This window comes from Anser brachyrhynchus (assembly GCF_964034855.1).
Source record: "Anser brachyrhynchus genome assembly, chromosome: 10".
Lineage (NCBI taxonomy): Eukaryota > Metazoa > Chordata > Aves > Anseriformes > Anatidae > Anser > Anser brachyrhynchus.
The window spans coordinates 16,194,560-16,218,417 of NC_137705.1; the positions used below are offsets into that span (position 1 = coordinate 16,194,560).

At 45.4% G+C, this 23,858-nt stretch overlaps 2 protein-coding genes across 5 annotated transcripts in view; one reads left to right on the plus strand and one right to left on the minus strand.

Moving 5' to 3' along the window:
- Positions 1-14,874, minus strand: part of NISCH (nischarin) — a 29,273-nt gene extending 14,399 nt beyond the window's left edge. For 2 of the 4 annotated variants that reach the window (XR_013955679.1, XM_080606437.1), the window contains exons 1-8: positions 14,673-14,873; positions 9,777-9,860; positions 9,304-9,486; positions 5,935-5,983; positions 4,165-4,328; positions 3,080-3,175; positions 1,319-1,414; positions 603-755 (exon numbers count right to left, since the gene is read on the minus strand). Coding sequence is in view for 2 of the 4 variants with exons in the window: in XM_080606437.1 (XP_080462563.1) it covers positions 603-755; positions 1,319-1,414; positions 3,080-3,175; positions 4,165-4,328; positions 5,935-5,983; positions 9,304-9,486; positions 9,777-9,860; positions 14,673-14,756 (909 nt within the window). In the remaining 2 variants the exon portion in view is untranslated. Of the gene's footprint in view, positions 1-602; positions 756-1,318; positions 1,415-3,079; positions 3,176-4,164; positions 4,329-5,934; positions 5,984-9,303; positions 9,487-9,776; positions 9,861-14,672 lie in introns of all 4 variants that reach the window. The other 2 variants (XR_013955678.1, XM_080606438.1) reach the window with 2 other exon arrangements.
- A 786-nt stretch (positions 14,875-15,660) lies between these two features.
- On the plus strand, positions 15,661-23,369 carry TNNC1 (troponin C1, slow skeletal and cardiac type). The gene is made up of 6 exons (XM_080606456.1): positions 15,661-17,888; positions 21,028-21,058; positions 21,229-21,375; positions 22,271-22,385; positions 22,490-22,626; positions 23,194-23,369. Exons 1-6 carry the CDS (start codon positions 17,865-17,867, stop codon positions 23,223-23,225), a joined length of 486 nt encoding a protein of 161 aa, XP_080462582.1. The 5' UTR covers positions 15,661-17,864; the 3' UTR covers positions 23,226-23,369.
- The last annotated feature ends 489 nt before the right edge of the window (positions 23,370-23,858 follow it).

The window sequence follows — 23,858 nt, forward strand, 5'->3', positions numbered from 1 at the left end:
TAAGTAAACTGCACTCCTGGTCCATGACCTCTAGTTAAGTTACAGATAGAACTACTTCCTACTTCACAGGAGTAGTACAAGTAAAAAAAGCTATGCTCATATTTGACACTCTTCTGATGAAAGCTTTTTTTTTTTTTTAACTTAACAGCTGATTTATGAAACTTAAAATTAAGGGACCGTCAAAACATACTTCACACCATTTCCATGCTCTTTATACTGTTTTGGTGTTAAGAAGGCTACCAGCAAACCACAAGTTTAAATATGGAGGAAGCTTCAGCCCTGATAACACAAGCTGAGCCCAAGAGGTGTTTTGTTTTAAAACTTTAAGTGCCCAAGGCCAATGCAAACAGTAAAAATGTTTCGGAAACTCAGTACTCATTCAAGTGTTGCTTACTGACCTCAGAATGGTAAGATTTTCTTTAGCAAAGAAAATAAAGTATTAAATGAAATTTTCCTAAGCATTAAGTAGGGTAGCTAAATCAGCATTAAATAACAGTAGGTGCAACTGAAAGAAGTTACATAAAGCAAATGCAAAATCCTTGCTCTGTAATGTGCCACAGAAGACCAGTCATACTTTTTTTCAAAAATGAGAGATTTCTTACCACTGAATCATCAATTTGAGAGATGTTATTGTGACTCATATCCAAAGTTGTTAAAGTTCTCCAAGTTGGAATAACTGCAGTCACTGGACAACTTGAAGATGCACCCTCTGGCTCCCACTGATCAAACTCTGAGGCCTCTGGCACCAGGATTTCCTATTTAAGATGAGCACAGTAAAATGTTTACATCTGCAAAGAAAACTAACCATTTTGAAAATGGTCCAGCAAAGCCTTAAGTAAGGAAGGCTTCTAAGCTTTATAATCGTCTAGATTAAAATTATAGGTCTTAAAATATGAGTTGATTAGGTCAGGAATTATTTTGGATCTACAGGGAGGGAATGCCAGCATTAGTAGATGATCCAACTTGGAGAATGTGAGGAACAATAAGGACTGAAAATTATGCTACTAGATATCCCTTGCCAAATCAAAGCACAGAAAAGAACAAGAGGCAAGCTTTCAGTTCTGCATGAATAATAAACGTGCACTCTCATAAAACCACCACAAAAGTCCCTCTGAAGAAACACCTGTAAACACTCCCTCCATGTGTTAAAAGTTGAGATTTTGAAAGGTTAGACAATTCTTTCAAGTTCCACGGTTTTAAAAGCTGAACCTGCAGCAAACATAGAAAGCACATGGACTCCAAATGGTTATTTCCACAACCCACACACTACTTCTGCATGGGCTTTAAGCATACACCAGAATTAGGAACTCATGCTTACCTTCATTGATGTTGCTGAGAATCGAATACTCATTGTGGCTAGAGTGTGTTTCGATGAAGTCAGCCCTTTTATAAGCTTTCCCCCACAATGATGTATCTATTTTAGAAGAAAATTTTAGTTTGTTACGAAATCAGAAATGTTAGAACAAACAAATGTGAGTAATGGAAGAGGTACCTAAAAGCTTCAATATCAGATTCTCTACTATTACCAATTTTGAAAGTAGATATGGCACTCCACTAAAACCTCCTCCTGATAATACAAGCAGATTATCAGGCCAGGAACACCAACATTTACTAACGCAAGAAATTAGAGCCAACTTCAGAAATGTGAAATTCAAATATTTATTTGAGCTAGGCTTCTTGTCCATCAACCTTCTATATACCCTCTGTATCCTTCAAGGTGAAGCTACCCAGGCACTTTTAACGGGCACAGTATTTTACTGTTACAAAAGAGGTGCCTCAAACTATGGCTCTTCCTGTAGACACTAATTAAGGTATCGTATGTTCTCTGCTGTATATATGAGAAGTGGGGCTTACTAGGGAGCGAGGATACTACACCAAGTATTTAATACACTAGTGAGCTAATTATACAGACTAAGTCTAAGATTACAAAGTCTTTTTATCTGTAGCTGAAGCTGGCACAGCGTCAAAGGCCTGGTGGCTTCTGCCCAGCAACCAGGTACTACTTTGTAGATGGTTGCACGATGTAGTTGCCACCAGAAGTGGCAAATTTGGTGGTGTATCAAGGAAAACACAGTGAACAGAAACAGAGCTTTGCCAGCCTTGAAAGAAATAATTTCCAGAGTACTACTGTTGATTTTTGGATGGTGTTTACTACTAGATGAAAATGTCAGTGTGATGCCAATCAATCCAAACTTTTCACGAGCTTAGAGCTGTAAGTCTCCAAGAATAAGGAAAATTCCGTATTAAGCAAAGTTACACAAGAAATTATCCACGTCCACAGGAAAGAGAAAGATAGGTGCTATAGTGCAGTAGCCTCTCTGCAGTATTTTAGACCCTATCCCACTCTTCAGCCTACTCTAGTTTTTCCCACTTTAAAATATCAATAAGTCACTTACTTCAAGAATCCACTTCAGTACTTAACCAAAGAAAGTCTCTTCTATCAATGCGGCATAAGAGTGTTCATGTACTAGAAAAGGTACTATACCCACCAAGAGTGGGGACACAGTACAGGTCACGTGCCATAGCAGGACAAAATCGTATATTCTTTCTCTAGAAAATTTTGAAGTACTCTGGAAAGTGTTTATAAAATACTTATTAAACAACTTCTACTGAAAACTCCATCATTTGCATTAGAAGCAGACCGCTAAAAAAAAAGCTGCAAATTATCAAGCAAGAAGCAATACATCCTAAAATGTACTTCCACAGGCAAATTGCTTGTCAGGATATTTTCACACATACTTGGTGTTTTCCAAATAAAAGGTAGTGTGCAACAAGAGATTCCATTATAACCCAATTATTAGATAGTCAAGACAATGGAAAGCCACTATTTTATATTTGTGTATATGCTGGAAACCATTCTTTTTGAAGACACAGTGCAAGCTAGTCTAAACATTTATATTTGGCACCCTTATTTCCATTACTTGTGAAAAAAGTCATCTTAAATTAAAGATTCCACCTAAAGATTGCACTCAACAGTTCTAGCACCAAGCCTAAGTATACAGTTACTGATACCGGGAGATATGCAGGAGAAATTGCATTCACAGAGTATAAAATCATGCAAGCAGTATCTCAGTCATACCTCTATTTGATGAAGTGATTTAAAAATTGACAGATCAAAAGGCAAGAGATGCTCCTGAATGTTACTGGTTCCAAAAGATCCCCCTGCTCCAGTGACCTGGTCATCAGCAATTAAGAACAGAGTTAGTGCACATAATCCAATTTGTCTTGCTTCAGAAGGTCTTACACAGGCAATATCAACAAAAAGTATCTTGGAATGCAAACAATTTTTCAAGTATGGATTGATTCCTGAACTTGCAGACTCCACTCTTCAGAAAAAAATTTTACTTGCAACTGCTAACTGCAGAAATAGAGTATTGAACTTGAACTGCCACCTTGTGGTTGTATTTTGTAACACATGGAAGATACCACAGGCAAAACTGACCAAGGTTTCATTCTGAGCTTGACATGGCAGAGCCACCTTCCCTAAAAACAACTTCTCTGAAGCACCATTTTTTTTCTAAGATAGACCTGCCCTCAGTTCCACTATATGGGATGAAGTAGACAAGATGGGTTTGGAGAAAATATAGCACTCCATTGGTACACATCTAATGAAATGACTTCCAGAGCTTCCATGTGATCATTGGATTCTGGCCTCAGAAAACATCAGCATCAAAAAAGACAGGCATTTCACTAAGGTATCCTGTGAATATAATTTTGGGAGAAATCTAAGCTTTTTACCTGGTCCTATCTGCATCTTACAAACACTGAAAAGAGTCAGAAGCATACAGAAGGGCCAAAAATTCTGAAAATATACACTGGCCTAACAAGCGTCTACAAAAAATGTAGTGTTGAGAGAGTAACTCCTATCTAGCTGGTCCTACCTACCACTAAGTCCAGCACCCACTAAGATTCTGTGACTACATATCTACAGAGAGCACTTCTGGGAAGACCACACCACACAGCATCTTTGTTAGAGAACGAGGAACGAGATACATATTCAAAGTTGGTAGAACAAGCATATTTAACATGGACTTCTAAATGTCTGCATGGGGTTATTATCAGTAAAGTTATTGTATATTCACACTGGACTCCAAAAGTCTGCTAAGAGTCATGTCAAAGTCTGGTAGGAGTAATGTCTTAAGTATTTGTGCATGTATAGCTCACCTTTAAATACTTGAGCCTACAGGTGAAATCTAGAATATGACCCAGATCTGTTTTGGCATCTCCATTAGCACAAGTAGGCTTCCCCTGTAGCAACTGTTGAGTAACAGCATATAACTGCAAGGGTCTGATGGTAAAGACTTCTCCAGCCATTAATAACTGCTCTCCTGAAAAACAAGAGCATGATATAAAGCACATTGCTGCAGTGAGTTGTACGTCAGTGGTTATAATAAATGGTATTATGGAAAATCTAAGGTTAGAGAGGAAACATCCGTCTCTTACTTTAAGCTCATGACTGAAGTACCAAAATAACGCCTTTTTTTTGCCACTTTGAAGAGGTACTAGAACAGTTGAATTAAACATTTTTACACCAGAATAATCTAGCTGTTCAAATAGGCACTCATCATACAAGCATGAAGCTCCTAATAACAACTAATGGCAAGCTTCCCTCATTTTCCACAGGACAGGAATCAAAGCTTACAATCATACTAAACTTATTCAAAGATATCCCCAAGTTCTATAACAGTCAGGAGTTCTCCAATTCAGGAAAAGCAGTGCCTGCCATTCAAATAGCACTTACAGCTTTTGCTGTGCTACCTAAACGCACAATTATAGCAAACACGATTTCTTGGAGAGTATAAGGTCTTTTACCATACTAAAAACAATGGAAAATCGCTGGACACAAAATGCATCATCTGATATTTTTACAACCTCATTTTACTATAGAACTATATTTGAGCAGTAGAAAACAGCACCATGAGGTTTAACATGGGGGGTTTAACACGGGGCACAGCAGTCAGAACATACACAAGGAATCAATCTTTCTGCTCTTCCTTTTAGGTACACCACATTGACTCATGGGCAAGAGCATCAGCTTTCATGGCAAGCAGAGTTCTTGGAAATGCTCTAAGAAGTACAGTTCCCTTTGGCTTCAATGGGAGCAAGTCCAGTAGGCCATGTGAGGGAAGAATAGTCCAGTAGTCCACAGTAGGGGAAGAACACACCAATATACAGCAGTGAGACTGCATGGGCTACAAAGTCAGGACAGATTTCTTCAGGAACTACCTTAATACCTTCCAAAATTTGCTGGGTAGCCGCTCTGAAATGGCTGTACCTAAAGTTAATTTACTGTCAGAACAATCTGAAACATGTTTCACCCAGCACCTCAGCCATCTGCAACACAGTAGCATCTAGAATGTCTTTCAAAACAAAATAAGCAATGTTTAATCATTTTGTACACCTCCCGCCATTAAATGGCCTAACAGAGCTACTGCAGTTATAGGAAGTGCATCACATTTTCATCTGCTGGCATCAGAAAAGTCCTTTATTTATTTTCCCTTATCTGGAACAATAATATTAATTTAGACATGTAAATTGATTTCTTGCTTTTAACACACATTGTATCAGCACTCATTGAGATAATACAAACTTCCCTACAGGTTATACAACACACCAAGATGAAAAGCTTAATGAAAACTTCTGCTCACCAGTACCACAACCTACCCTTTAACAACAAACTAGTAGGCCCTTTTCAAAACATGAATTCACCAATTTGTTTCATTTCCGAGAGTAATTGCATTACTGTTACAGTTCCTCCCAAATTGCAGCTTGAATCAAAGTGCAAAAAGCAAGAAAAAGCTGAAGTCTCAGATTTTGAAATCAAAGACTCAGATATGTAATTGACTGGAAATTAAATATCACGGGTATACGGATGCATGGAGGTAGAGGAAACTTCTCTCTTCATTCCCAGTTAAATTCTTGCAAGTGCTTTACCTTTGTGAAAGAGCTCTTCAGCCAACGCAGCAGTGATCCCATTGATCTCCTGCAAAGAATAAACCATTATAATCAGGTCTGTCATACACACACTTCTAGTTGCAATTTTTCCAATGTGCAGCTTTGCTGGTTTCTCTATTTTTGCTACGGTGCACTTCTTTGAAACAGAAATAAACTGACCTTGTCATACTGATTTCTTTATCACTTGAAAATATTTCATAAAAATTACCTGAAATTATTTAATTTAATATTTCCAAGATTGAATATACTTAATTTCTTTCAAACAATCAGATTCTGCATATATTAAAAGGGCAACAACAGCAAGAGCAACTATTGCTAGTGGTCATTGGCCCAGCTTGAAAGCTCAGTTCTGAAGAAGCTATTACCAGCATAGTGTTCTCCAAAGAACAGGTATTTTAACATTCTGGAGAATAACCTAAGTGCATCAAGCACTCAGCATTTCCTCAGAATGCCAATATTGCATGAGCTCTACTTTAACAAGCCTACAGGGGAAAGATAAAAAGTAATTAGGCTTCTGGACTTCAGCTCTCTATTAAGCTCACTGCAGAGAGCAGCTCAAAAGCCTTTTTCCTTATTCTCTATCTTCTCTGCCATCCTGAACCTCCCCTGGAGGTCAACTTCCATTCCAGCCACTGACAACTCCAGGATGAAAGGAAAATGGTGAAAACTCAATGCAGGAATTTGTTCTTCCTAAATCTGAAGGTGCACAAAGATCAGAACAGTTATTTCCCACCTGAGCATACTTCTCCCCGTAAAAGCCAAATGCTTTGTGGAAGTTCAGAAATAGTTCCGAGTATTTCCAACAGTTCTCTCTCAAAGGCACACAAAAGGTACAAAATAAAACCATTTGTGATAGTGAAGCTTCCCCTAGACACACACATTTCATTTTAATGTAGCTGCTAAATGTAAACAGATATTACGGATCATTGCAAAATGAATATTTCATGAGTTTACTTCACTGACAAATCCCTTATGATTTGTAAGAGTATAAATCCACAGAACGTCTGAAACATTTCAGCTCATTCGCTTAGGCAAACATTTTAGAAATGCACATTCTTAATATAACTGAAACCCCACTCACTGAAAACGAACAAAGCCTCCACATCACGGTTTTGGTAACAACAAGCCAGAAGAAGCTGCATTCCAAACAGAAGTCAACAATTCTGACTCTTATTCTGAAACAACCAATTTCACTCATCTAGCACGCACGTTTAATTGAAAACTATACTCTCTGTATCCCTCTCACCATCTGGGGGACAGAGCAGACTTTTTTTTTTATGTTTATAATTGAAACAAGATTATGGCTTGGACTGTTCAGTGACTAGCACGCAAAAGAAAGCTACTCTATTCCTTTGTCAGACCCACAAGAGACCTCTGTCTTAGCTCCAACTACTGACATGCTTCAGCCCCACAGAAGTCCGCTGTTTGCAGTTGCCTCCGAACAGCAGTTTGAGCACTCCATCCTTTTCTTGCAAAAGCTATCTGAAAGTTAAACCAAATCTTTTAAGGTAAGACAAAATGTAAGATTGCAACAAAACGAGGATCCCTGCATCACTGCAGACGTCCTATTCAATGCCAAAGTGATGTTCTACATTGCTAACCATCACATGCTACTGCTGCTCTTCGCCAAGCTGTACCTGGCTTTTCCTTGCTGTATGTCAAGTGTTTTAAATATCTTTCTGATAGCTACCTGTTTCTATTCCATTTAATTCTATTAACCTTAGAAATAAAATTGAACAATCTTCACTGGAAATACTACAAATAAGAATAAACAAGAAACATCGCAGCCTTACTTTATAAACTAATAATGCTATAATAACAAGGATCATACTGCCTCAAGAGAGCATGTGGTCTGTCCGATATTTTCAAAGATCAAAGTTCTGCAGGAAGATAGCTTTCCAGTAGAATTGCTATGGTAAATATTTAGCTTTACTGCTGAATAGCTAACTTTTTGTGAATATTTAAAAGTACTCTGAAGTTACAAGCAAAAACAACTGAGTTGGAGTTCATACTTTAACCCAGATTCCCCTATAATAGCAAAGAAATTTATATTAAGGAACACTCTTTTCTAAAACACAAGTGCAGCATAGAAACAGTGAAGCATTCATACCCAAATAATGCTAGATCTCTGGGAAAGAAAGATAAAAGGATGAACATTACAGCTGAACAAAAAAAAATAGTCTGGCTGAAAAACAGGAGAGGAAATAAGAAGTTCAGTCTGCAAAAAAACCTTTGTTGAAGCTGCTGCACTGAAACATTAATGGAACATCAGAACATTCAAGAGAGAACAGCCGCAGAGCAAAGAAATTATGCAACTTCCCAGGAATCAGGAAGCTTCTTCCATCTGTGCGGAACTGTCCCTATGTCACCAAGCACATTTTTCGTAAGTTTAAAACCTCTAAACCACTTCAGAGGACTCAATCACAATACAAACTATTGCTTCTCAATCAACTCTGCACGGCAATAGCAACACTATGGAGCAAACCTTCTACTGTTTTATCGAACTCGAACTATAAACTCTCACCAGGACACTTATGTGCATGAAACACAATTTAAATAAATTTTTTCTTTTGTTGCTAAGGCTTAATCAACAGACCTAATGGATCACTTGTGACTCATTTCTGAAGCCTTTATATGAAACCATAAAGGGCCATCTCAGCACATCCCACCCCAAAGCAATTACTGTTCTCTCTTTCCATCGAGCTCTCCAGTGCATTTTCCTCTTTATAAGAAGTCCACACTCCCCCTTACAACATGATGCCATGCTACAAAAAAGCCTAATTATACACAAGAGATGAATAAACAATTTGCAGTATGAACATGAAAGCAAGCCTTGACTTCTTACTCCAAGCATTCCTCGCTGTAACACTGTCTGCTGGCTGGAGCCATTTCTCCAGAGGCTACTCCATCAGCATGCTCTCCTGGAGAAGAGCTATTTTTCTTCATTTGGTCTACTGGAAACTGTTTCAGTGGGAACCACAGCTCCAACCATTAACCGCCAAGTGGGGGAGGCGGCAGATCAATTATGTAATGTTCCTTCTGAGAGCCAGCACTGTTGACTTCAGCCTAACAACCAATTCAGCTGCAGATTTATTCGCAGCTTCCAACTATTCTGCCAGTATTTATTTTCTGATCTTACTGTGCTGGCAAGTACTGTGGGTAGGGACAGTATCTGCTGCCATAAAGTTAGTGTCAGAAAACACCTTAAAAATGCTTCTATCACATTATGCAAAATGCTGAAAAAGAGCAGTTTCAGTTATTTTGTAAAGATTGCACAGAGTTCTGTTCAAGTCAGAACTGAGGAAAAACACTCAGGACTGCATTTTATATGCTAAAAACATAACTTACATATAAATGAAAGTGTAGGAAGTGTGACAGAACTTTTGGGGCAGTAACAGGGAACTTGGATAGAAGAGTTTGCAGGTAGACTTCTAATTCCTTTTGTCTTTTCTCCACCAGGCTTTTGGAATTTTTTCCAATAATCTTCTTTGGAGGTAACAGATTTTTATCTATTTTCTTTTCTGAGACAAGCTGAAAGACAAAGACCAGAGTTACTGCAGTTCAGTCTGAACTTGCACAAAAGATGCAGCTGAACAAAGATACAGGCTTCTGACTGAGGCTAAGACTGTCCATGCCAATATACCACAGTTGAAGAGGGGAATGTAACATAGGCATATGATTTTGCTCATCCAAAAAAAACATTAGTGCAGTCCAGATGGCATCTAGCAGATATTCTTGCTCTGAGGAAAAAATTTATATTCCATACAAAGCTCCACAAACAGTTTTGTAAGAGACCAAGGCCACGGTTTTAATATCCTTACCTTTTCATGCAGGTCATGGAAATCACTGTAACGATGTTTGACTGTCCACTGATGACTGCCAACACTGACCTGAATGATGTATACCTGAAACAAAGCATGTAAAGTAAAGGAACTGCAAAAGCATTTGTCTCAAAGAAAAGCTGATACGTAGAGGCTAATGTAGCACTACAAGGCAATCCTACATTCACACAGTATGTAGATCTAATCTACATCTAATCTTTTAGTTAACTAAAAGCTAATCCAAACTCTAAGGTGACTTTGCTGATGTCGGATGCCTAATCTCATTCACAAGGCTGCTCTGCAAACAAAAACATGTGGATGCTTTTTATTTTAAAGCAACAGTTATTTTTGCAAACCAAAGATTAAAACAAATAAAATCTCTAAACTATTTTTCTCAACTTTTCTGCTAGCCAAGTCAGTATCCATAGCTACCCATGAGAAGCCTGAGATAGCAGCATCCCTTCCTCAATCTACCAAGTTGTGCAGCAGGCAGAACAACCTGGCAGGCATCCTGCCATCACTTCACAGTTAAGCCGGAATCTGGTGCTCAGCTCTTCAGGAAGCTAGGCAAATCCTGTAGCTGGCTCCATGTTAACTAATTAATTCATTTTGGGATAAAGCACATATAATGCAGCTTCCTGTTACAATCGTGCCCAAATATTCATTACAACTCTCTAAAGGAACTTAATATTTCTTTAGACAAAACTATTTTAACTATAGTTAAATATTTTAACTACGCATGTACCAAAGAGACTCAGCTCAAAATTTTCATTGCAGGTGACCTCCCCAGTTGAACACTAGCGATTCTGTAGGAAGCCTACAATCCACCTTTGGACAAACCAGAAACAAACCATCTCAAAGAAACATGAAATATAGGACATAAAACACAAAGTAGAAAAAGACGAGGCTCAGCAGAACCAGTTCTACAACAGCTTGAAAATAAATTCAACGTATCCAATCCAACTTCATTACGTGGGAAAAAAAATCATAATCAAATCTCAGCAGCATTTAATACCGCTCAGAACTCGATTCCTATCGCAGATCACACAGATCTGACTGGTTGCTACCCTAAGAATGATGCACGCCTAGCTGGTCATTCCACTCGAGGAAACAAAAAGCTGAGTTGATTTTCAGCCTGTTACATAAAATGCAGCCAGTTTTCACTTACTCATAGTCCAGACCAGCAGCGTACCAGACATTAAACAGCATACCTCTTGTATTTTAAAAGTGGAACTGTATCTCATATTTTGTAAGCATCTGATGCACAGGCTTGCTGAACAAAACCCAAGTCCTGCAGAGCACCGAAACAAGATGTCTGACTAGTGCACACAGCAAGGGACACGTCAGTGCTCAGATGAGTACTGAAAACACAGACAAATGCCTACACAGAATTACAATCTCAATTAAGGCCTGCAACTGATTTCCCATCACGTTGTGTTAGGAAACTGCTGACCAGGATTATTCACTATGCTGATGACAAACTAGAACAGGAATAACCCGAGTATTCTAAAGTACCTCGTAACCCTGATGAAAGAGGGGGGACTCAAAGAAACCTTTTGTTAAAATTGAGAACTAAAAGAGTGCTATGCACAGAAGCCATAATAAAAACACTAGTTCATTTTAAACACTGACTGTGCTAAATTATAGCAGATCAAGCAGCACAGCTAAATGCAATTCAGACTGAATATACAATGAATAGAAACTCAGATCAGACACTGAAAACCCAGTACACTGCACAGCTCCCAGCTGATAGCTCATCAGACAAGGAAGCAATACACCTCTGCTCTGTGTATAACACAGCAAACATAACAAAGGCTTCGCTCCCTTTTGCTGAAGTGACAAGCCCTGACCACTTCCAGAAACAGAGCATTGAGCCAAACAGGCAGTCTGGTCAGGAAAACATCCAAGGCAGATGTTTTAGATGCACCAATGCAATTCCTCAAATGAAGTCTCTAAAAAGCCACAGCGTCCCCCACACAAAACACAGCCCGATGCACGTCTTCGCCCCTCGTACGGCACCAGTACGCGGAGTGACAGGAACAGATCTCACATTAATCCACCAGCTGCCATTACCTTGACGAATACACACGAAGCTTGTGTGTTTGAGACATGCTTCAATTCAGAAATCAATCACTTTAAAGCAAAAACAAACAAACAAACATCCTTAGGTTTAAAAAAATCCAGATAGCTATCCAAGTACCTGCCCAACTGGGCACGCTAACAATGACAAGGCCAAGAGCTGACGTTAAGGTTCCTGCATGCCTGCCTACTCATCGAGCCGACTGCTAGGAGGCATGCACAGGGAGACGAAGAAATGCTGCACCACCTCCCAGACAGCGCGATTTGCCATGCGAAGTCTCCACCTGCATTTACAACAGACCATGTTTCCATCCGGATCGATGGGAGAGCATTTGCATCCCCAGGCTGGCAGCCTGGAAGCCCACCTCCCAGTGTTTCTACTAAATGATTCTGTGTAATAAATTTTCTATGCCTTTCTATAAATTTATCTCTTTGGAAAGTGTTTACCATACCTAGAGCTGTATTTTTTCATTATTTTCTTGCTAGTTACTTCAAAGAGTTCACAGTTAAGCATGCTCTCCCCACACAGCATGCCTTCCATCTCCCTACATTTTTAAGAACTGAAATGCTTACTAAAAAAATAGGATATATAGCTTTTAAACCAGATGTTGCTGAACATCTCTGATTCCAGACTGCCTTTTGTCTATTTTATGTATAGGCGACAAACAACTGCTCTTCTTGTTTTACATGGAGAACTTGCATTTCTGCAACTTGGCAACTTCCAGCTCCGAACTTCGGTACTGTCAAGAGAACAAGTATGTGACAGAACTGCCCACAGCCACACAAAGCCTGGGGCACAGGTGCAACCGCAGCTACTAGGTCCCAAATTACAGAACAGTGACACAACCACACCTCCTCCTCCCTGCCTCCTCAAGCAGGGAGACAGTTCACACCCATTCAAGGAAGCCACAGTCTTTTCCTTAAATATCAAAGCTAGTATTTATATTAAAAACAGCTGCAAGAGACAGGAAAGGCAGGAAAGTGACTTTAGGCCAAACAAATGCATAGCAGGAAACGAAGCACTGGCAACCTCAAGGCCTTCCAGCAGACAGCCAGTCTTCGGTCAGCATCTAGCTGGACCAGCATACGCAGGGGACTTCTTTCAAAGACAAGCGTGTAAATAAGACCACCGCTATCCCGACTGCTACATGTTGATGGGTAAAGGTACACCTTGCTACCAGTGTTGTCTCTCTAACCTTTACTAGATTTAACCAACTTTTACACCACCTAATACATGCACTTCTGCTCCAGTACAGGCCTGTCAGGTCCTCAATATCACAAAACTGAATTTTAAACACCAAATGCCAGTGTTTGCAAACCACCCCACCTTGTGTAAATCATTTCTGTTTTAATTTAAAAATACACTCCTGCATTTCTAATGGCTTGGGCCTTCTCATACAGGCTGGCTGCAGGTCTGGAGTCCTGCTAACAGTTTCCACAGCTGTACACACAGGCAAGCTTAATGCTTTGGCTCTCTTGAACCTGCAGCGAGAGAATCACATCAGGACCAGTTACTGGCAAATCTTGCCCTCCAAACACACTATTTTTTACAGGCCCCAAGAAAAGTGGAACTAAAACAGCGTATTTCCAGAACTCTAGTCACTAAAAAAAAGAAATCAGGCCTTGAAAAAATACACTGCCATCAGCCTAGCTGCTGTTATCCCCAGCCGTGAGCTGGTTTGCTGAATAGTACCTGTAGCTAAGATTTCACCCCGTGTCCATAACCTCCAAGAGAGAGGGGGAACAGATAACATTTGGACATTTCCTCAAATTCACCTGAATTTCCCATTCACAGGTATTAAAAAATACTCATGAAAATCCTTAACGCTAACATTAACCGCTCTCAGCCGACACGGGACTTTGAAAACAAACTTGCTGGGGGGTGAACCACATCCTAGCAGAGTCCTGCGGTGGCGGCAGCAGCGGCACAGTTCCTGTGAAAGCACATCATGCAGCTAAGTTGCCAGACAGAGGTGAAACAATTTCCAAGAGCCTTTTCCAAGCTTCTAACAACCTAGTCCCCTGAAGGCTGAGTGAATTTCTGTACAGGTCTGTAAACACGGCCACTCGCCACCGGCAGCCATGCCCAAACAAAGACAGTTTGGGGTTGTCAGTCTGGAGTTAAACTCTTTGTGTACTTCAGCTGTGTAAATTCTGTCCTATTGAACTAAGGAGTTGCTCTCCTGCTGGTCAAGTTTTCTCTGGGACCCTTCTGGGTGGCAGTAACCCGAAGCATGACTTGTAACAATAACACGCAACTGCTTACAAGCACTGCTCCCCTACACCACTGCTCTCCTTTCCTTTTTCTCCCTTTCAGCTCCTTCGGCAGGAAGAAGCCAGAGGTCACTGCATGCGTTTGACAAAAAAGGACCATCCAGGTCACGCTAAGTAAGGCAGGAGCAGTAAACACTGTTAATTACATAACTATCAGGGCGGCGTGCCTGAGACGCTCTGCGTGCGATTATGCTGAGGTTTGTTTGGTGACGAGCTTCTTCCTGAAAAACAGGCCGACTAACTCCTGGCACAACGCAGCCGGGTGAGAAAAGAAACAAGTAAATCAAAGTTACGCACGGCAAACCGACCTGCTTCCCCGACAAAACCGCTGCTCGCCGTCTCTTTTGTTCAGGACGGGAGGAAGCAGCGCAGCCCCGACCTACCCGGTGCCCGGCTTGCCCAGGGGCTCCGCAGCGCCTTGGCTTCGAGGCACGGCAGCGCGCTGCGCCCAGCCCGGCCCCGGGCTCCTCCAGCCCCCCGACGGACCCGCGCACAGCCCCGGGGCCGCGCTCCCCCCGCCCCGGCCGCCCCCCCGCCGCGCACCGTGTAGCTCTCCACCAGCTCCGAGCCCAGGACGCGGGCCTCCCGCGGCAGCTCCTCGCCTTCCTCGCCCGCCACCGCCTGCATGGCTCCGGGAGAAGGCCGCAGAGACGGGCCGGGCCGGGTCGGTCGGGTCGGGTCGGGTCCCGCCGCCCTCACGCCGCCGCCCCCCGCTGCCCGCCGCCGCCCGCCCCGGCCCCCGGCCCGCCCCGCGCCGCCGCCGCCATCTTGGCTCGGCCCCCACAGGGCGGCGGGCCCCGCCCCCGGGCTCTTATTGGCAGGCGCGGGGCTGCCGCGGGGGGGGGTGGGGGGGCGGGACCCGAGGCCAGAGCCCGGGAGGGGCGGGGCTACGGGCAGCGGGGCGGGGCTCGGGGAAGCGGGTGCGCATGCGTGCTGGGCGCCCCTGGGGGTGGGGGCGTGCTGCGGCTGTGCAATGCAACGGGGTGAGGGGTACAGCTCGGTGTGAGCTGTGCAATGCAACACGGTGTGAGCTGTGCAATGCTGTGCAATGCAACACGGTGTGTGCTGTGCAATGCTGTGCAATGCAATACGGTGTGTGCTGTGCAGTGCTGTGTGCACGGTGCTGGGCAGTGCAGCACGGTATGCGCTCTGCTGTGCTGTGCGATGCAGCATGGTGCGAGCTGTGCAATGCCGTGTGCACGGTGCTGTGCAATGCAGCACCGTGCGTGCTGTGCTGTACTGTGCAATGCAGCATGGCGTGTGCTCTGCCATGCTGTGCAATGCAGCATGGTGCGAGCTGTGCAATGCTGTGTGCACGGTGCTGTGCAATGCAGCACCGTGCGTGCTGTGCTGTACTGTGCAATGCAGCACGGCGTGTGCTCTGCCATGCTGTGCAATGCAGCATGGTGCGAGCTGTGCAATGCCATGTGCACAGTGCTGTGCAATGCAGCACCGTGTGTGCTGTGCAATGCAACATGGCGCTGCGCAACACAGTGTGTGCTTCACAATGCAACACTGCTGTGCAATGCAACATGGCGCTGCGCAACACAGTGTGTGCTTTACAATGCAACCCTGCTGTGCAATGCAACATGGCGCTGTGCAATACAGCATGGTGCTGTGTAGCGTAGCTCTGTGCAATGCAACGCAGCACTGTGCAATGTGGTGCAACGTGGTACTGTGCTGTGTGCTATGTGGTGCTGTTTAGTGCAGCTTTTGGTGGGATTTGGTGATTTGTGGCCACCACGTGCTGCTGAAGGTTGGGACACTTCTGCGTGGGGTGGAGGCACTGCAGCAGCGCTGTGACAAAGTTGCCTGGTGCTACCTTGCAAACAGGTCTGTTTTTATTTTCACCCCAGTGTGCTTTTCCTTGGTCTCATCTGGCAGACAATATGTGTAAGGAGAAGGCACAAATAGAAAAGGCAGTTCAGGAGGGATTTCCTAGTGCTGCCCCACGGTGCTGCTGAGAGGTGAGCTAATAAGTAATTTTGGAGAGCAACTTTAATTAAGCATCCTCTGATTGTTCCTGAAAGCAAGACACGTTCAGGTAGCAACAAAATCCTGGATTATTTTTCCCCATGGGATGTCAGCTTCCCAAGTGCAGGATGGGGGATGCTGGTGGCCCTGCAAACACCTCTGGCCTCCACTAAAGCCACAATTTATCTGGGCTTTAGATTTCCTTGTATGTGCCCTAATGAACGTGTGGTTTGCAGTGGGGTTGCAGCTGTCTGCAAAAGAAAACCTAAAGGGACATTGTGGGGATAAACATCGGCCTTGGATGCATCCTGCCGCATCCTGGGGCTGTTCTCAGCCAGGAAAGTGGGACTCTGCCAACAGCGTCTGCCCTGCCATGAAAACCAGCTTTTTCTGCATTTTCTCATATTCGAGACAAGCAAGATACTAACCTATTCCAATTCCAAAGAGTAGCACGCTTTAAAAATTAATTCCTTAAATGCAACTATTTTTCTTTTTAATGCTGAGCCTTGCTGTAGAGTGGGTGCCTGCAGAGGCACACTCCGTAGCAGGCTCTGCAGCGAATTGCTATTTTGTGACTGCAAAACCTCGCCATGCCCCTGACACAGAGGCTCCTGTGCCCTCCGCACCCAGCTGTGCCCTGGCTTCTTGCTGCCAACACCACCGGGCACTGGTTAGAGCCACTTCAGCTTGGCATTCAACAGGGACAACGATTTTTTTTAATTTTTTTTTTTTTTTGCATGCAGCATTATTTCTGTTAAAAGCAGGTGGGTTTTATTTTTGGAAGAGATGCGACCCAACAGCTGCATTCCTATTTGCAGTTTTGTTAATGCCGACGCGAGCTAGCATGAGGTCAGGCCTCGTCACCCGGAGATGCAGGAGCCATCTGTGATGCCTTTGGACACAAGAGGGAGTCCTGAATCACCAAAAAGCGAGATTTTGTTTGGGTGATTGTGGACTAAAAGGCTTTTACCTGCACAGAGAAAACAGGTCAGCACCCAGGAGCCTTCGTAAACCCTCGGTGACCCCAGGGACGTGGGCTTTGGCCGTCCACCACGGGGATGGGGCAGTGCCTCGTTTGGGTGCCAAGAGTCAGAGTTTCCCAAAGAACGGTGAATTAACCCAGACAGAAAGCACCACTGGGCAGCCTACACCTTTCCCATTTTGTGCAGTCTCAGCTAAATGCAGAAAAGCCAGGAAGCCCTCCCAGTTTGCCTCCACGCTGCTCTTTGGTGCAGCGTCAGGACCACACATTTCTCCTGGCCATGGTGCCGAGGGTCGTCCAAGGACATTGTCCCCAGGGCTTGGGGACAGCCAGCATAGGGGACAGGCCCCCAGTGCCCCTGGAGATATTTCAGGAGGGAAATGTTGCCTTTCCCACACTGCCCGTTTCGGTTAGGCACCGGGTTGTCTTCCTAACGCAGCTCGCTGGGGGGGTAATAGGCAGCGATAGGTGGCAGTGACATGGTGGCACGCGTCCCAGGACAGCCAAGCCCCGCAATAGCTCAGCGAGAGCCAGCTGAAGGGGCCAGATCCTTCCCCCACCGAAGTCACGAGGAGAGTCTGGAGCTGGGGCAGCTCGGCAGCGTCCCCATCCCGAGGCACGCAGGAGAGGCATTCCTGCGGGGCCGGGACGCGGTGGGCTGTCACACCCCCGGGGCTGGCCACGGCCCCCTATATCAGCCGGGCCGGCGGGGCAGCAGCAGCAGAGCGTGACGGTGACGGTGACGTCCCCCAGCCCCTCGCCCACCCTCCCCATCAGCCATGGATGACATCTACAAGGCAGCGGTGAGTGTCTGCCCTCGGGGCTGCGCGTCTGGGGGGACGGAATAAGAAGGGAGAATTATTGGGTGGCGTCTTCTAGCGACCGAGGACACGGGGATGGCTCGGGAGGTTTCACGCTGCCCTCATCAGCACGAACCTCCCAACTCTGGGCAGTTAAATGTCTTGGCAAAACCTTGGAGGTGTCCGGGGTGGCTGCTGGTTTCAGCCAAATCAAAGCAGAGCAGTGCTTCCCACAACACGAAGATGATTTGCATGGGTGGAAATGGGATTTGCATGGGTTCAACCTCACCCTCTTGTTTCTGGTGCTTTACAGTCCAAGAGCGCTTTTACCCAATTTCCCCCTTCCTTAGCTGAACGCTTGCCTATGAGATTTTAAAAAAAAAACCCCGCTTTGCTCAAGTATTTCCCGCTGCCCCCCTCTGCCTCGCCGCTCCTATCGCCCCGCTGCCTGCTCCGCAGAAATCCAGGCTGGGGGAGACACTCCCCGGGAATGCCGAGCATCCCAACAGCTGCCGCGGCGCTCACCAGGCAAACCCCAGCTTTGGTCCATAACAAGGGATCATCCTGTAACTTAGACAGAGAGCGGCGTGCGGGTGGGATAAGGATGAAAATAGATCCTGGATTGCGTGAATCACTACTGGGTGCCTGGAATTAAAATACCGTGGAAGAGCTTTGAGGTGCTTTTTTTTTTTTTTTTTTTTTTTAATATACAGATGGTCAGGTTTGCTTTTAACTCAGAGCTTGAAGAATACATCCTACAAGCACTATTTTAATTCCAAGCATTTTAGAGGGAAAAAAGGTATTGCTTGGTGAAACAAAACTGAGAAAACAACCAGACGCTGCCACCTGTCCCGTCCCCTGGCCAGCCTCGAGCCTGTAAAGCTGCCCCTCCGTGACCTGGGCAGTGCAAAAGGAACGAGGAAAGGCTGCATGCAAATGTGCAGAGTGCCCCAAAAAGCACACAAGAGGGAGAAGAATGTGCCCTGTAAAATCAACAAGCCAGCCCCCTCTAATTAAACTTTTTAACGAATCGTGTTCCCTGGGGCTCAAGGAACAGATCCTTGCCTTATTGTTTAGGGACCCCTTGCATGTGATCAGGAAGAAAGGCTGGGGTGCCTTTCTATCCCCAAACGGGTGAAAAAGCAGGACAGCCCTAGCTGAAAGATGTGGACTTCAACCCCAAACCTCCTTCCTACCTTGGGTACCCCAGACGTACCCCAGGCAGAATCCTTGGTCAGGGAGACGAGCTCTGAGGATTGGTGGGCTCCAGTAGGGATTTTGCTGCTGGTTTAAAGGCAATGAATAAATAAAAATAGGCAAAACGGGGCAGGCACAGCTGAGACCGACAGCTTTTTCGTGGATCAATTCCCAAGATTTTTAACTGTAGGAAAGCATTTCCCTGGGGGTGGGGAGGGTGGGGGAATGTCAAGAACTTAATTTTTTCCTGCCCAAGTTCAAATGGAAATGCAGGGTGGGGATCAGACCTGAAAAAGCAAAATTCTGTGAGCTTGGTGCCTGCCTTCCTGCCCCATGACAGGAGAAAGCCATCCCCAGACAGGATGTGGTGGGAAAAAAAGGGATAAAGCCGTGAACAGCATCCATGTCCAGAGGGCACAATAAACAGCTTGGGAGAAAGCTCTGCAATAAACACATCGCCCTATGGTTACAGTACATCTAATTTCCACAGCTCTGCATCCTCAGTTTTATAGAAATCCAGCATATGATAGTCAAAAAATGCTTTGGAAGTGAGGATTTGTTATTTGCTGCATGTATTAGTGGTAGCAAACCTGTGATGGCATACATTAACATTATATTTGTGCCAGATTTCTTGGTGCAACCATAGAGCCCAATGGGTTTTTGTCTCACCCACTCATGTCTAGATAAGGGTGTGCAAGCACAAAGCTATTTCGGGAACATTTTTCAGCTCTGTTAAGCGGAGCTAAGAGCAGTGCCAGGGACAAGTGTCCGGATAACAGGCTGCGAGGATGCATACCAAAGCCTGGGAACAATCACAGAGCTCATCTTTATCTTCAGCACCTCTCTCATCAGGGCTTATAAATAGTGAGCACAGCCAGAGGGTCAGGTTACCCGAGCGGCCGCAGCCACGGCCATCGGCCGAGCTGTGGCTGCCCTCGCTCTACCCAAACGTTACCTGCAGTGGGCTTGGGGTTCGTCCTGCTGCTGTTGTTAGGGCTCTCTCACCCCAAAAGGGCTCCAAGGGGAGCTGGATAAGGCTCTCTGACTGCTTTCTGCTAAGATAAAGTACTTTCCCTGCCTCTCGCTGCAAGTAGGAAGGGTTTCCTGTTGGTTTTTGCCAAACTGTTTCTCTTTGGGGCAAAAAGCATCATGCTTGCTTCGCAGAGCCACGTGAGCTGGGGATGGGTGCAGGGACACTAAAGGCTGACACCCAGTGTGGGAGGGAAACGTCTTTGTTTGAATGGATGCGCCCAAAGGGGCGGTTGGGTATGGTGGTGGGGTCAGCAGACAGAGCTGAGCACCCTCTGCAGACAGGAGCAAAGCCAAAGAGAGAAACTGACTTCAAGAGGGGCTGTTGGATTCCTCTTTGCTCTCTTCATTGATTATTTTCATTAATTCAGGCTAAGTAATAAGCTCCCACTGATGGCTGGCAGGGGACGAGTCGGGGCAGGATTTGGAAACAACCTGCCAGCCCATCTCAGCTACGCGGGGTGGCTCCATGGGCTAGTTCTTCCAGCTGCTTCCACCTGCCTCAGTTTACCTTCGCATCCCAGCACACCAGCTCAGGGACCAGCGATAACCGTACGCCCTGTGCAGCGACCTATCTGTGGCACGTCCCCATTTCACCCCCGGGAGCCCACGTTGCTTGGTGCATACACAGACCAAAGAGTTCCCACAAATGCTGGGCTTCAGGGGGATACTTAAAACAGGCTGAAAGGGCTGGAGGCAGAGACCTTTATAAACAGAGACTCTGATGGAAGTAGACAAGATCTTAATGCTTTGGATAGTTTCTTGAATCTAGGCTGAAAAACAGTTAGCGGGGGTGGTCTTGCCCATGGGGAAAAGGATGTTGAACCTCCAGTCCACGTGCGAGCAGCCCTTTTAGGATCAGCAATTAGTGGTGGTAAAGAATACAAATAAATTGCTCTCCGTGTTTTACTTACAGGTTGAGCAGCTGACAGAAGAACAAAAAAATGGTAGGTGCATCTTTAACCTGACATGGCAGCCTAAAGACAAGCTCCCAGGGCTTTTGATCCACCAGGATCACATTCCAGGCAGCTTCTGTGTCCCCCATGGGAGAGCCCCCCCACCCTGGGGCTGTGTCGTGGCGTGAGACCCACACATCTCCTTCCGCCTCTCTCCCCAGAGTTCAAGGCTGCCTTTGACATCTTCGTGCTGGGGGCAGAGGATGGCTGCATCAGCACCAAGGAGCTGGGGAAGGTGATGAGGATGCTGGGGCAGAACCCCACCCCTGAGGAGCTGCAGGAGATGATTGATGAGGTGGATGAGGATGGTAAGAGATTGTCATATCCTCAACTCTCCCAAGCCCCGTCCCCTTGCCCAGTGCTGCCGGCTGCCTGTGGGCAGGATCCGTGCTGGGCACCGCACAGCCTGTGGGGAGCAACCTGCGGAGCAGGGCTTTTGATGGACACTGAGCACCCCCAGCATCTCAGTGTGGTTCCTTTATGAAACTTCCAGGCTAATAAACATGATAAAAACGATTATCCCTATCATGACTGGACTGCTTGAATCAGTTTGGGGAGATTACTGCTTACATCAAAATTGCTGGGACCTGTTTAATAAAGGGGCTGAATGTAGCAACTGGAATTTCACAAATGTCACAATTCGACTTCTATCAGCAGGGAGGTCTTTCACTGCTCGAATGTGTACATACATACACATGGACACATTAATAACTGTTAATATTGATTAAATCAGCATAAACACATGCAAAAAACACTGTGTGCAGGTTGGGCAGAAATATCATACTAAGTAATCGGAAAATAAAGAAGTAGTTAAAAATCAGGCAAAGAGAGAAATGTCTCAGTGTCGTTGGAAACAACAGCACTATACTACCGGTGCAAAAATACACTGCATGAATATCTGCCTCCTGGAGCTTTTGTTATTAATATCTAGATGAGACTGACAGGTACCTCCATAGCAGGAATTCCCATTTCTCAGTGCTTCCAGCAGCACATTCAGTTCATTTTACCTTGGCAAAAAAAATGACTGGAAAAGGTAAAAAATGTGATAAATTCAGTCCATGGCCTCACTCACTCACTCCAGCAGCCTGCAAGCTGCAGGGCTGCTCTCCTGAGTTTTGCTCCTCAGTTACTAATGGGAAGACTGACCTCTTGCTTGGCTTTGCCCATCCACTCACTGCCCAATGGTGTTTATTCCACCCGCAGGCAGTGGCACTGTGGACTTTGATGAGTTCCTTGTTATGATGGTCCGGTGTATGAAAGATGACAGCAAAGGAAAAACTGAAGAGGAACTCTCAGATCTCTTCAGGATGTTTGATAAGTAAGAGCCATGACCACAACATAGGTGATGGGAGAGGTGAAATGGCCCCAACTTGCCCTCCCGAGCATGTTGGTCCCCTCCTGAGCTCTTCTGTCCTCACACAGGAATGCTGATGGCTACATCGACCTCGAGGAGCTGAAGATCATGCTACAGGCAACCGGAGAGACCATCACTGAGGACGACATAGAAGAACTGATGAAAGATGGGGACAAAAACAACGATGGCAGGATTGACTACGATGGTAAGGAGTCTTTCTTGCCTGAAGTTCGCTCGTGAGCCCTTGGCAGCTCCCATGGTTGCAGTTTTGCCTCCAGGGTCGGGTGTGAGGTTGTGCAGGCAGAGCTAGGCAATACAATTGATCCCAGTCCAGCTTTCTATGGGCTGGGGGGTTTCTCAGACTTGCAAAACATTTGCAAGGACCAGGGGCTCCCTTAACTCTCTCCACTGACCCTGTGAAGCAAACCTGGTTTTCACCAGAGACCTGCCCGTCCTCTACTGCCACCTAAACACAAGCACCAGCCCAGAAGGGCTCTTCTTTTGAATACAGTGCTGCCCAAAAGGCTCCTGGACCCTTTCTGAGCTGAGTCTGTGGCCAAGGGCAACCCCGGGCACTAACATTTCCATCAGCAGTCACGAGGAGCTCTCGCCACGTTCAGGGGAGGAGTAGCCATCCCTTGGCCTCTCGCACATCGGTGGGATGGAAAAAGAGAAATGGCTATGGAGGGCTGCCAAGAGTGTGCTCCAGCAGCTGTGAAAGCACTCTAGTCCCACCTAACAGCCCTCGTCTCCAATGTCTCCCCCTTGGCAGAGTTCCTGGAGTTCATGAAGGGAGTTGAATAAATCCAAGGCCGGATCAACAGCCTGGACCTCCTAAACCCCTCCAGCTCCGTGGCTCAGCTCCTGGGTTCGATCCCCTGGCTACCGGCATGAAGACTGAGTGCTGAGAAGGGTGGCCATCAGGAAAATAAAGCGCGTTGATACCGAGTGCCTCTGATGGTCATTCCTTGGCAGTTAGGCGAGGGCCGCACCTCACAACTGAGGGCAACGCTCCTCAGTATTGCAAGTGCCTGGCGGGAAGCCGCCATTTTGTGTCACCGTCATGCCACATCTACTCACCAAACCCACATGGTGAGTGCAGCAGGGGCCGGCACTAGTACCTGCTGCTTTAACTGGAGTGTTGGTAGCATTTTAGTGATGAAACATGAATTAACAACCACTTATGCCATCAACAAAACCCTTTGTGAGAGACACCTCCTCTCCTCCCCAATGTCACCACGGCTGTCCCAAAGGGACAGAGGCTCTCCCTCTTCCCCGCCATCCTGATGTCTACCCTGTGGTGTACACAGAAGTAATACCTCTATTTTATCTGGAAACACTAATAAAAGCCAATCCTAAGCCAGACTGGGTGCCTTCTTCCAGTCTCACACTGCCCTGTGGAAAAGAGGTGGCACTGTGAGAGACCAGCACCATGGC

Excerpts from the sequence above, each read along its gene's own strand:
- TNNC1 (XM_080606456.1), top strand. The coding sequence starts at position 17,865 with ATGGATGACATCTACAAGGCAGCG. Across the intron at positions 21,059-21,228 it reads GACAGAAGAACAAAAAAATG|AGTTCAAGGCTGCCTTTGAC; the intron begins GTAGGTGCATCT and ends CTCTCTCCCCAG. Across the intron at positions 22,627-23,193 it reads TGGCAGGATTGACTACGATG|AGTTCCTGGAGTTCATGAAG; the intron begins GTAAGGAGTCTT and ends CCCCCTTGGCAG.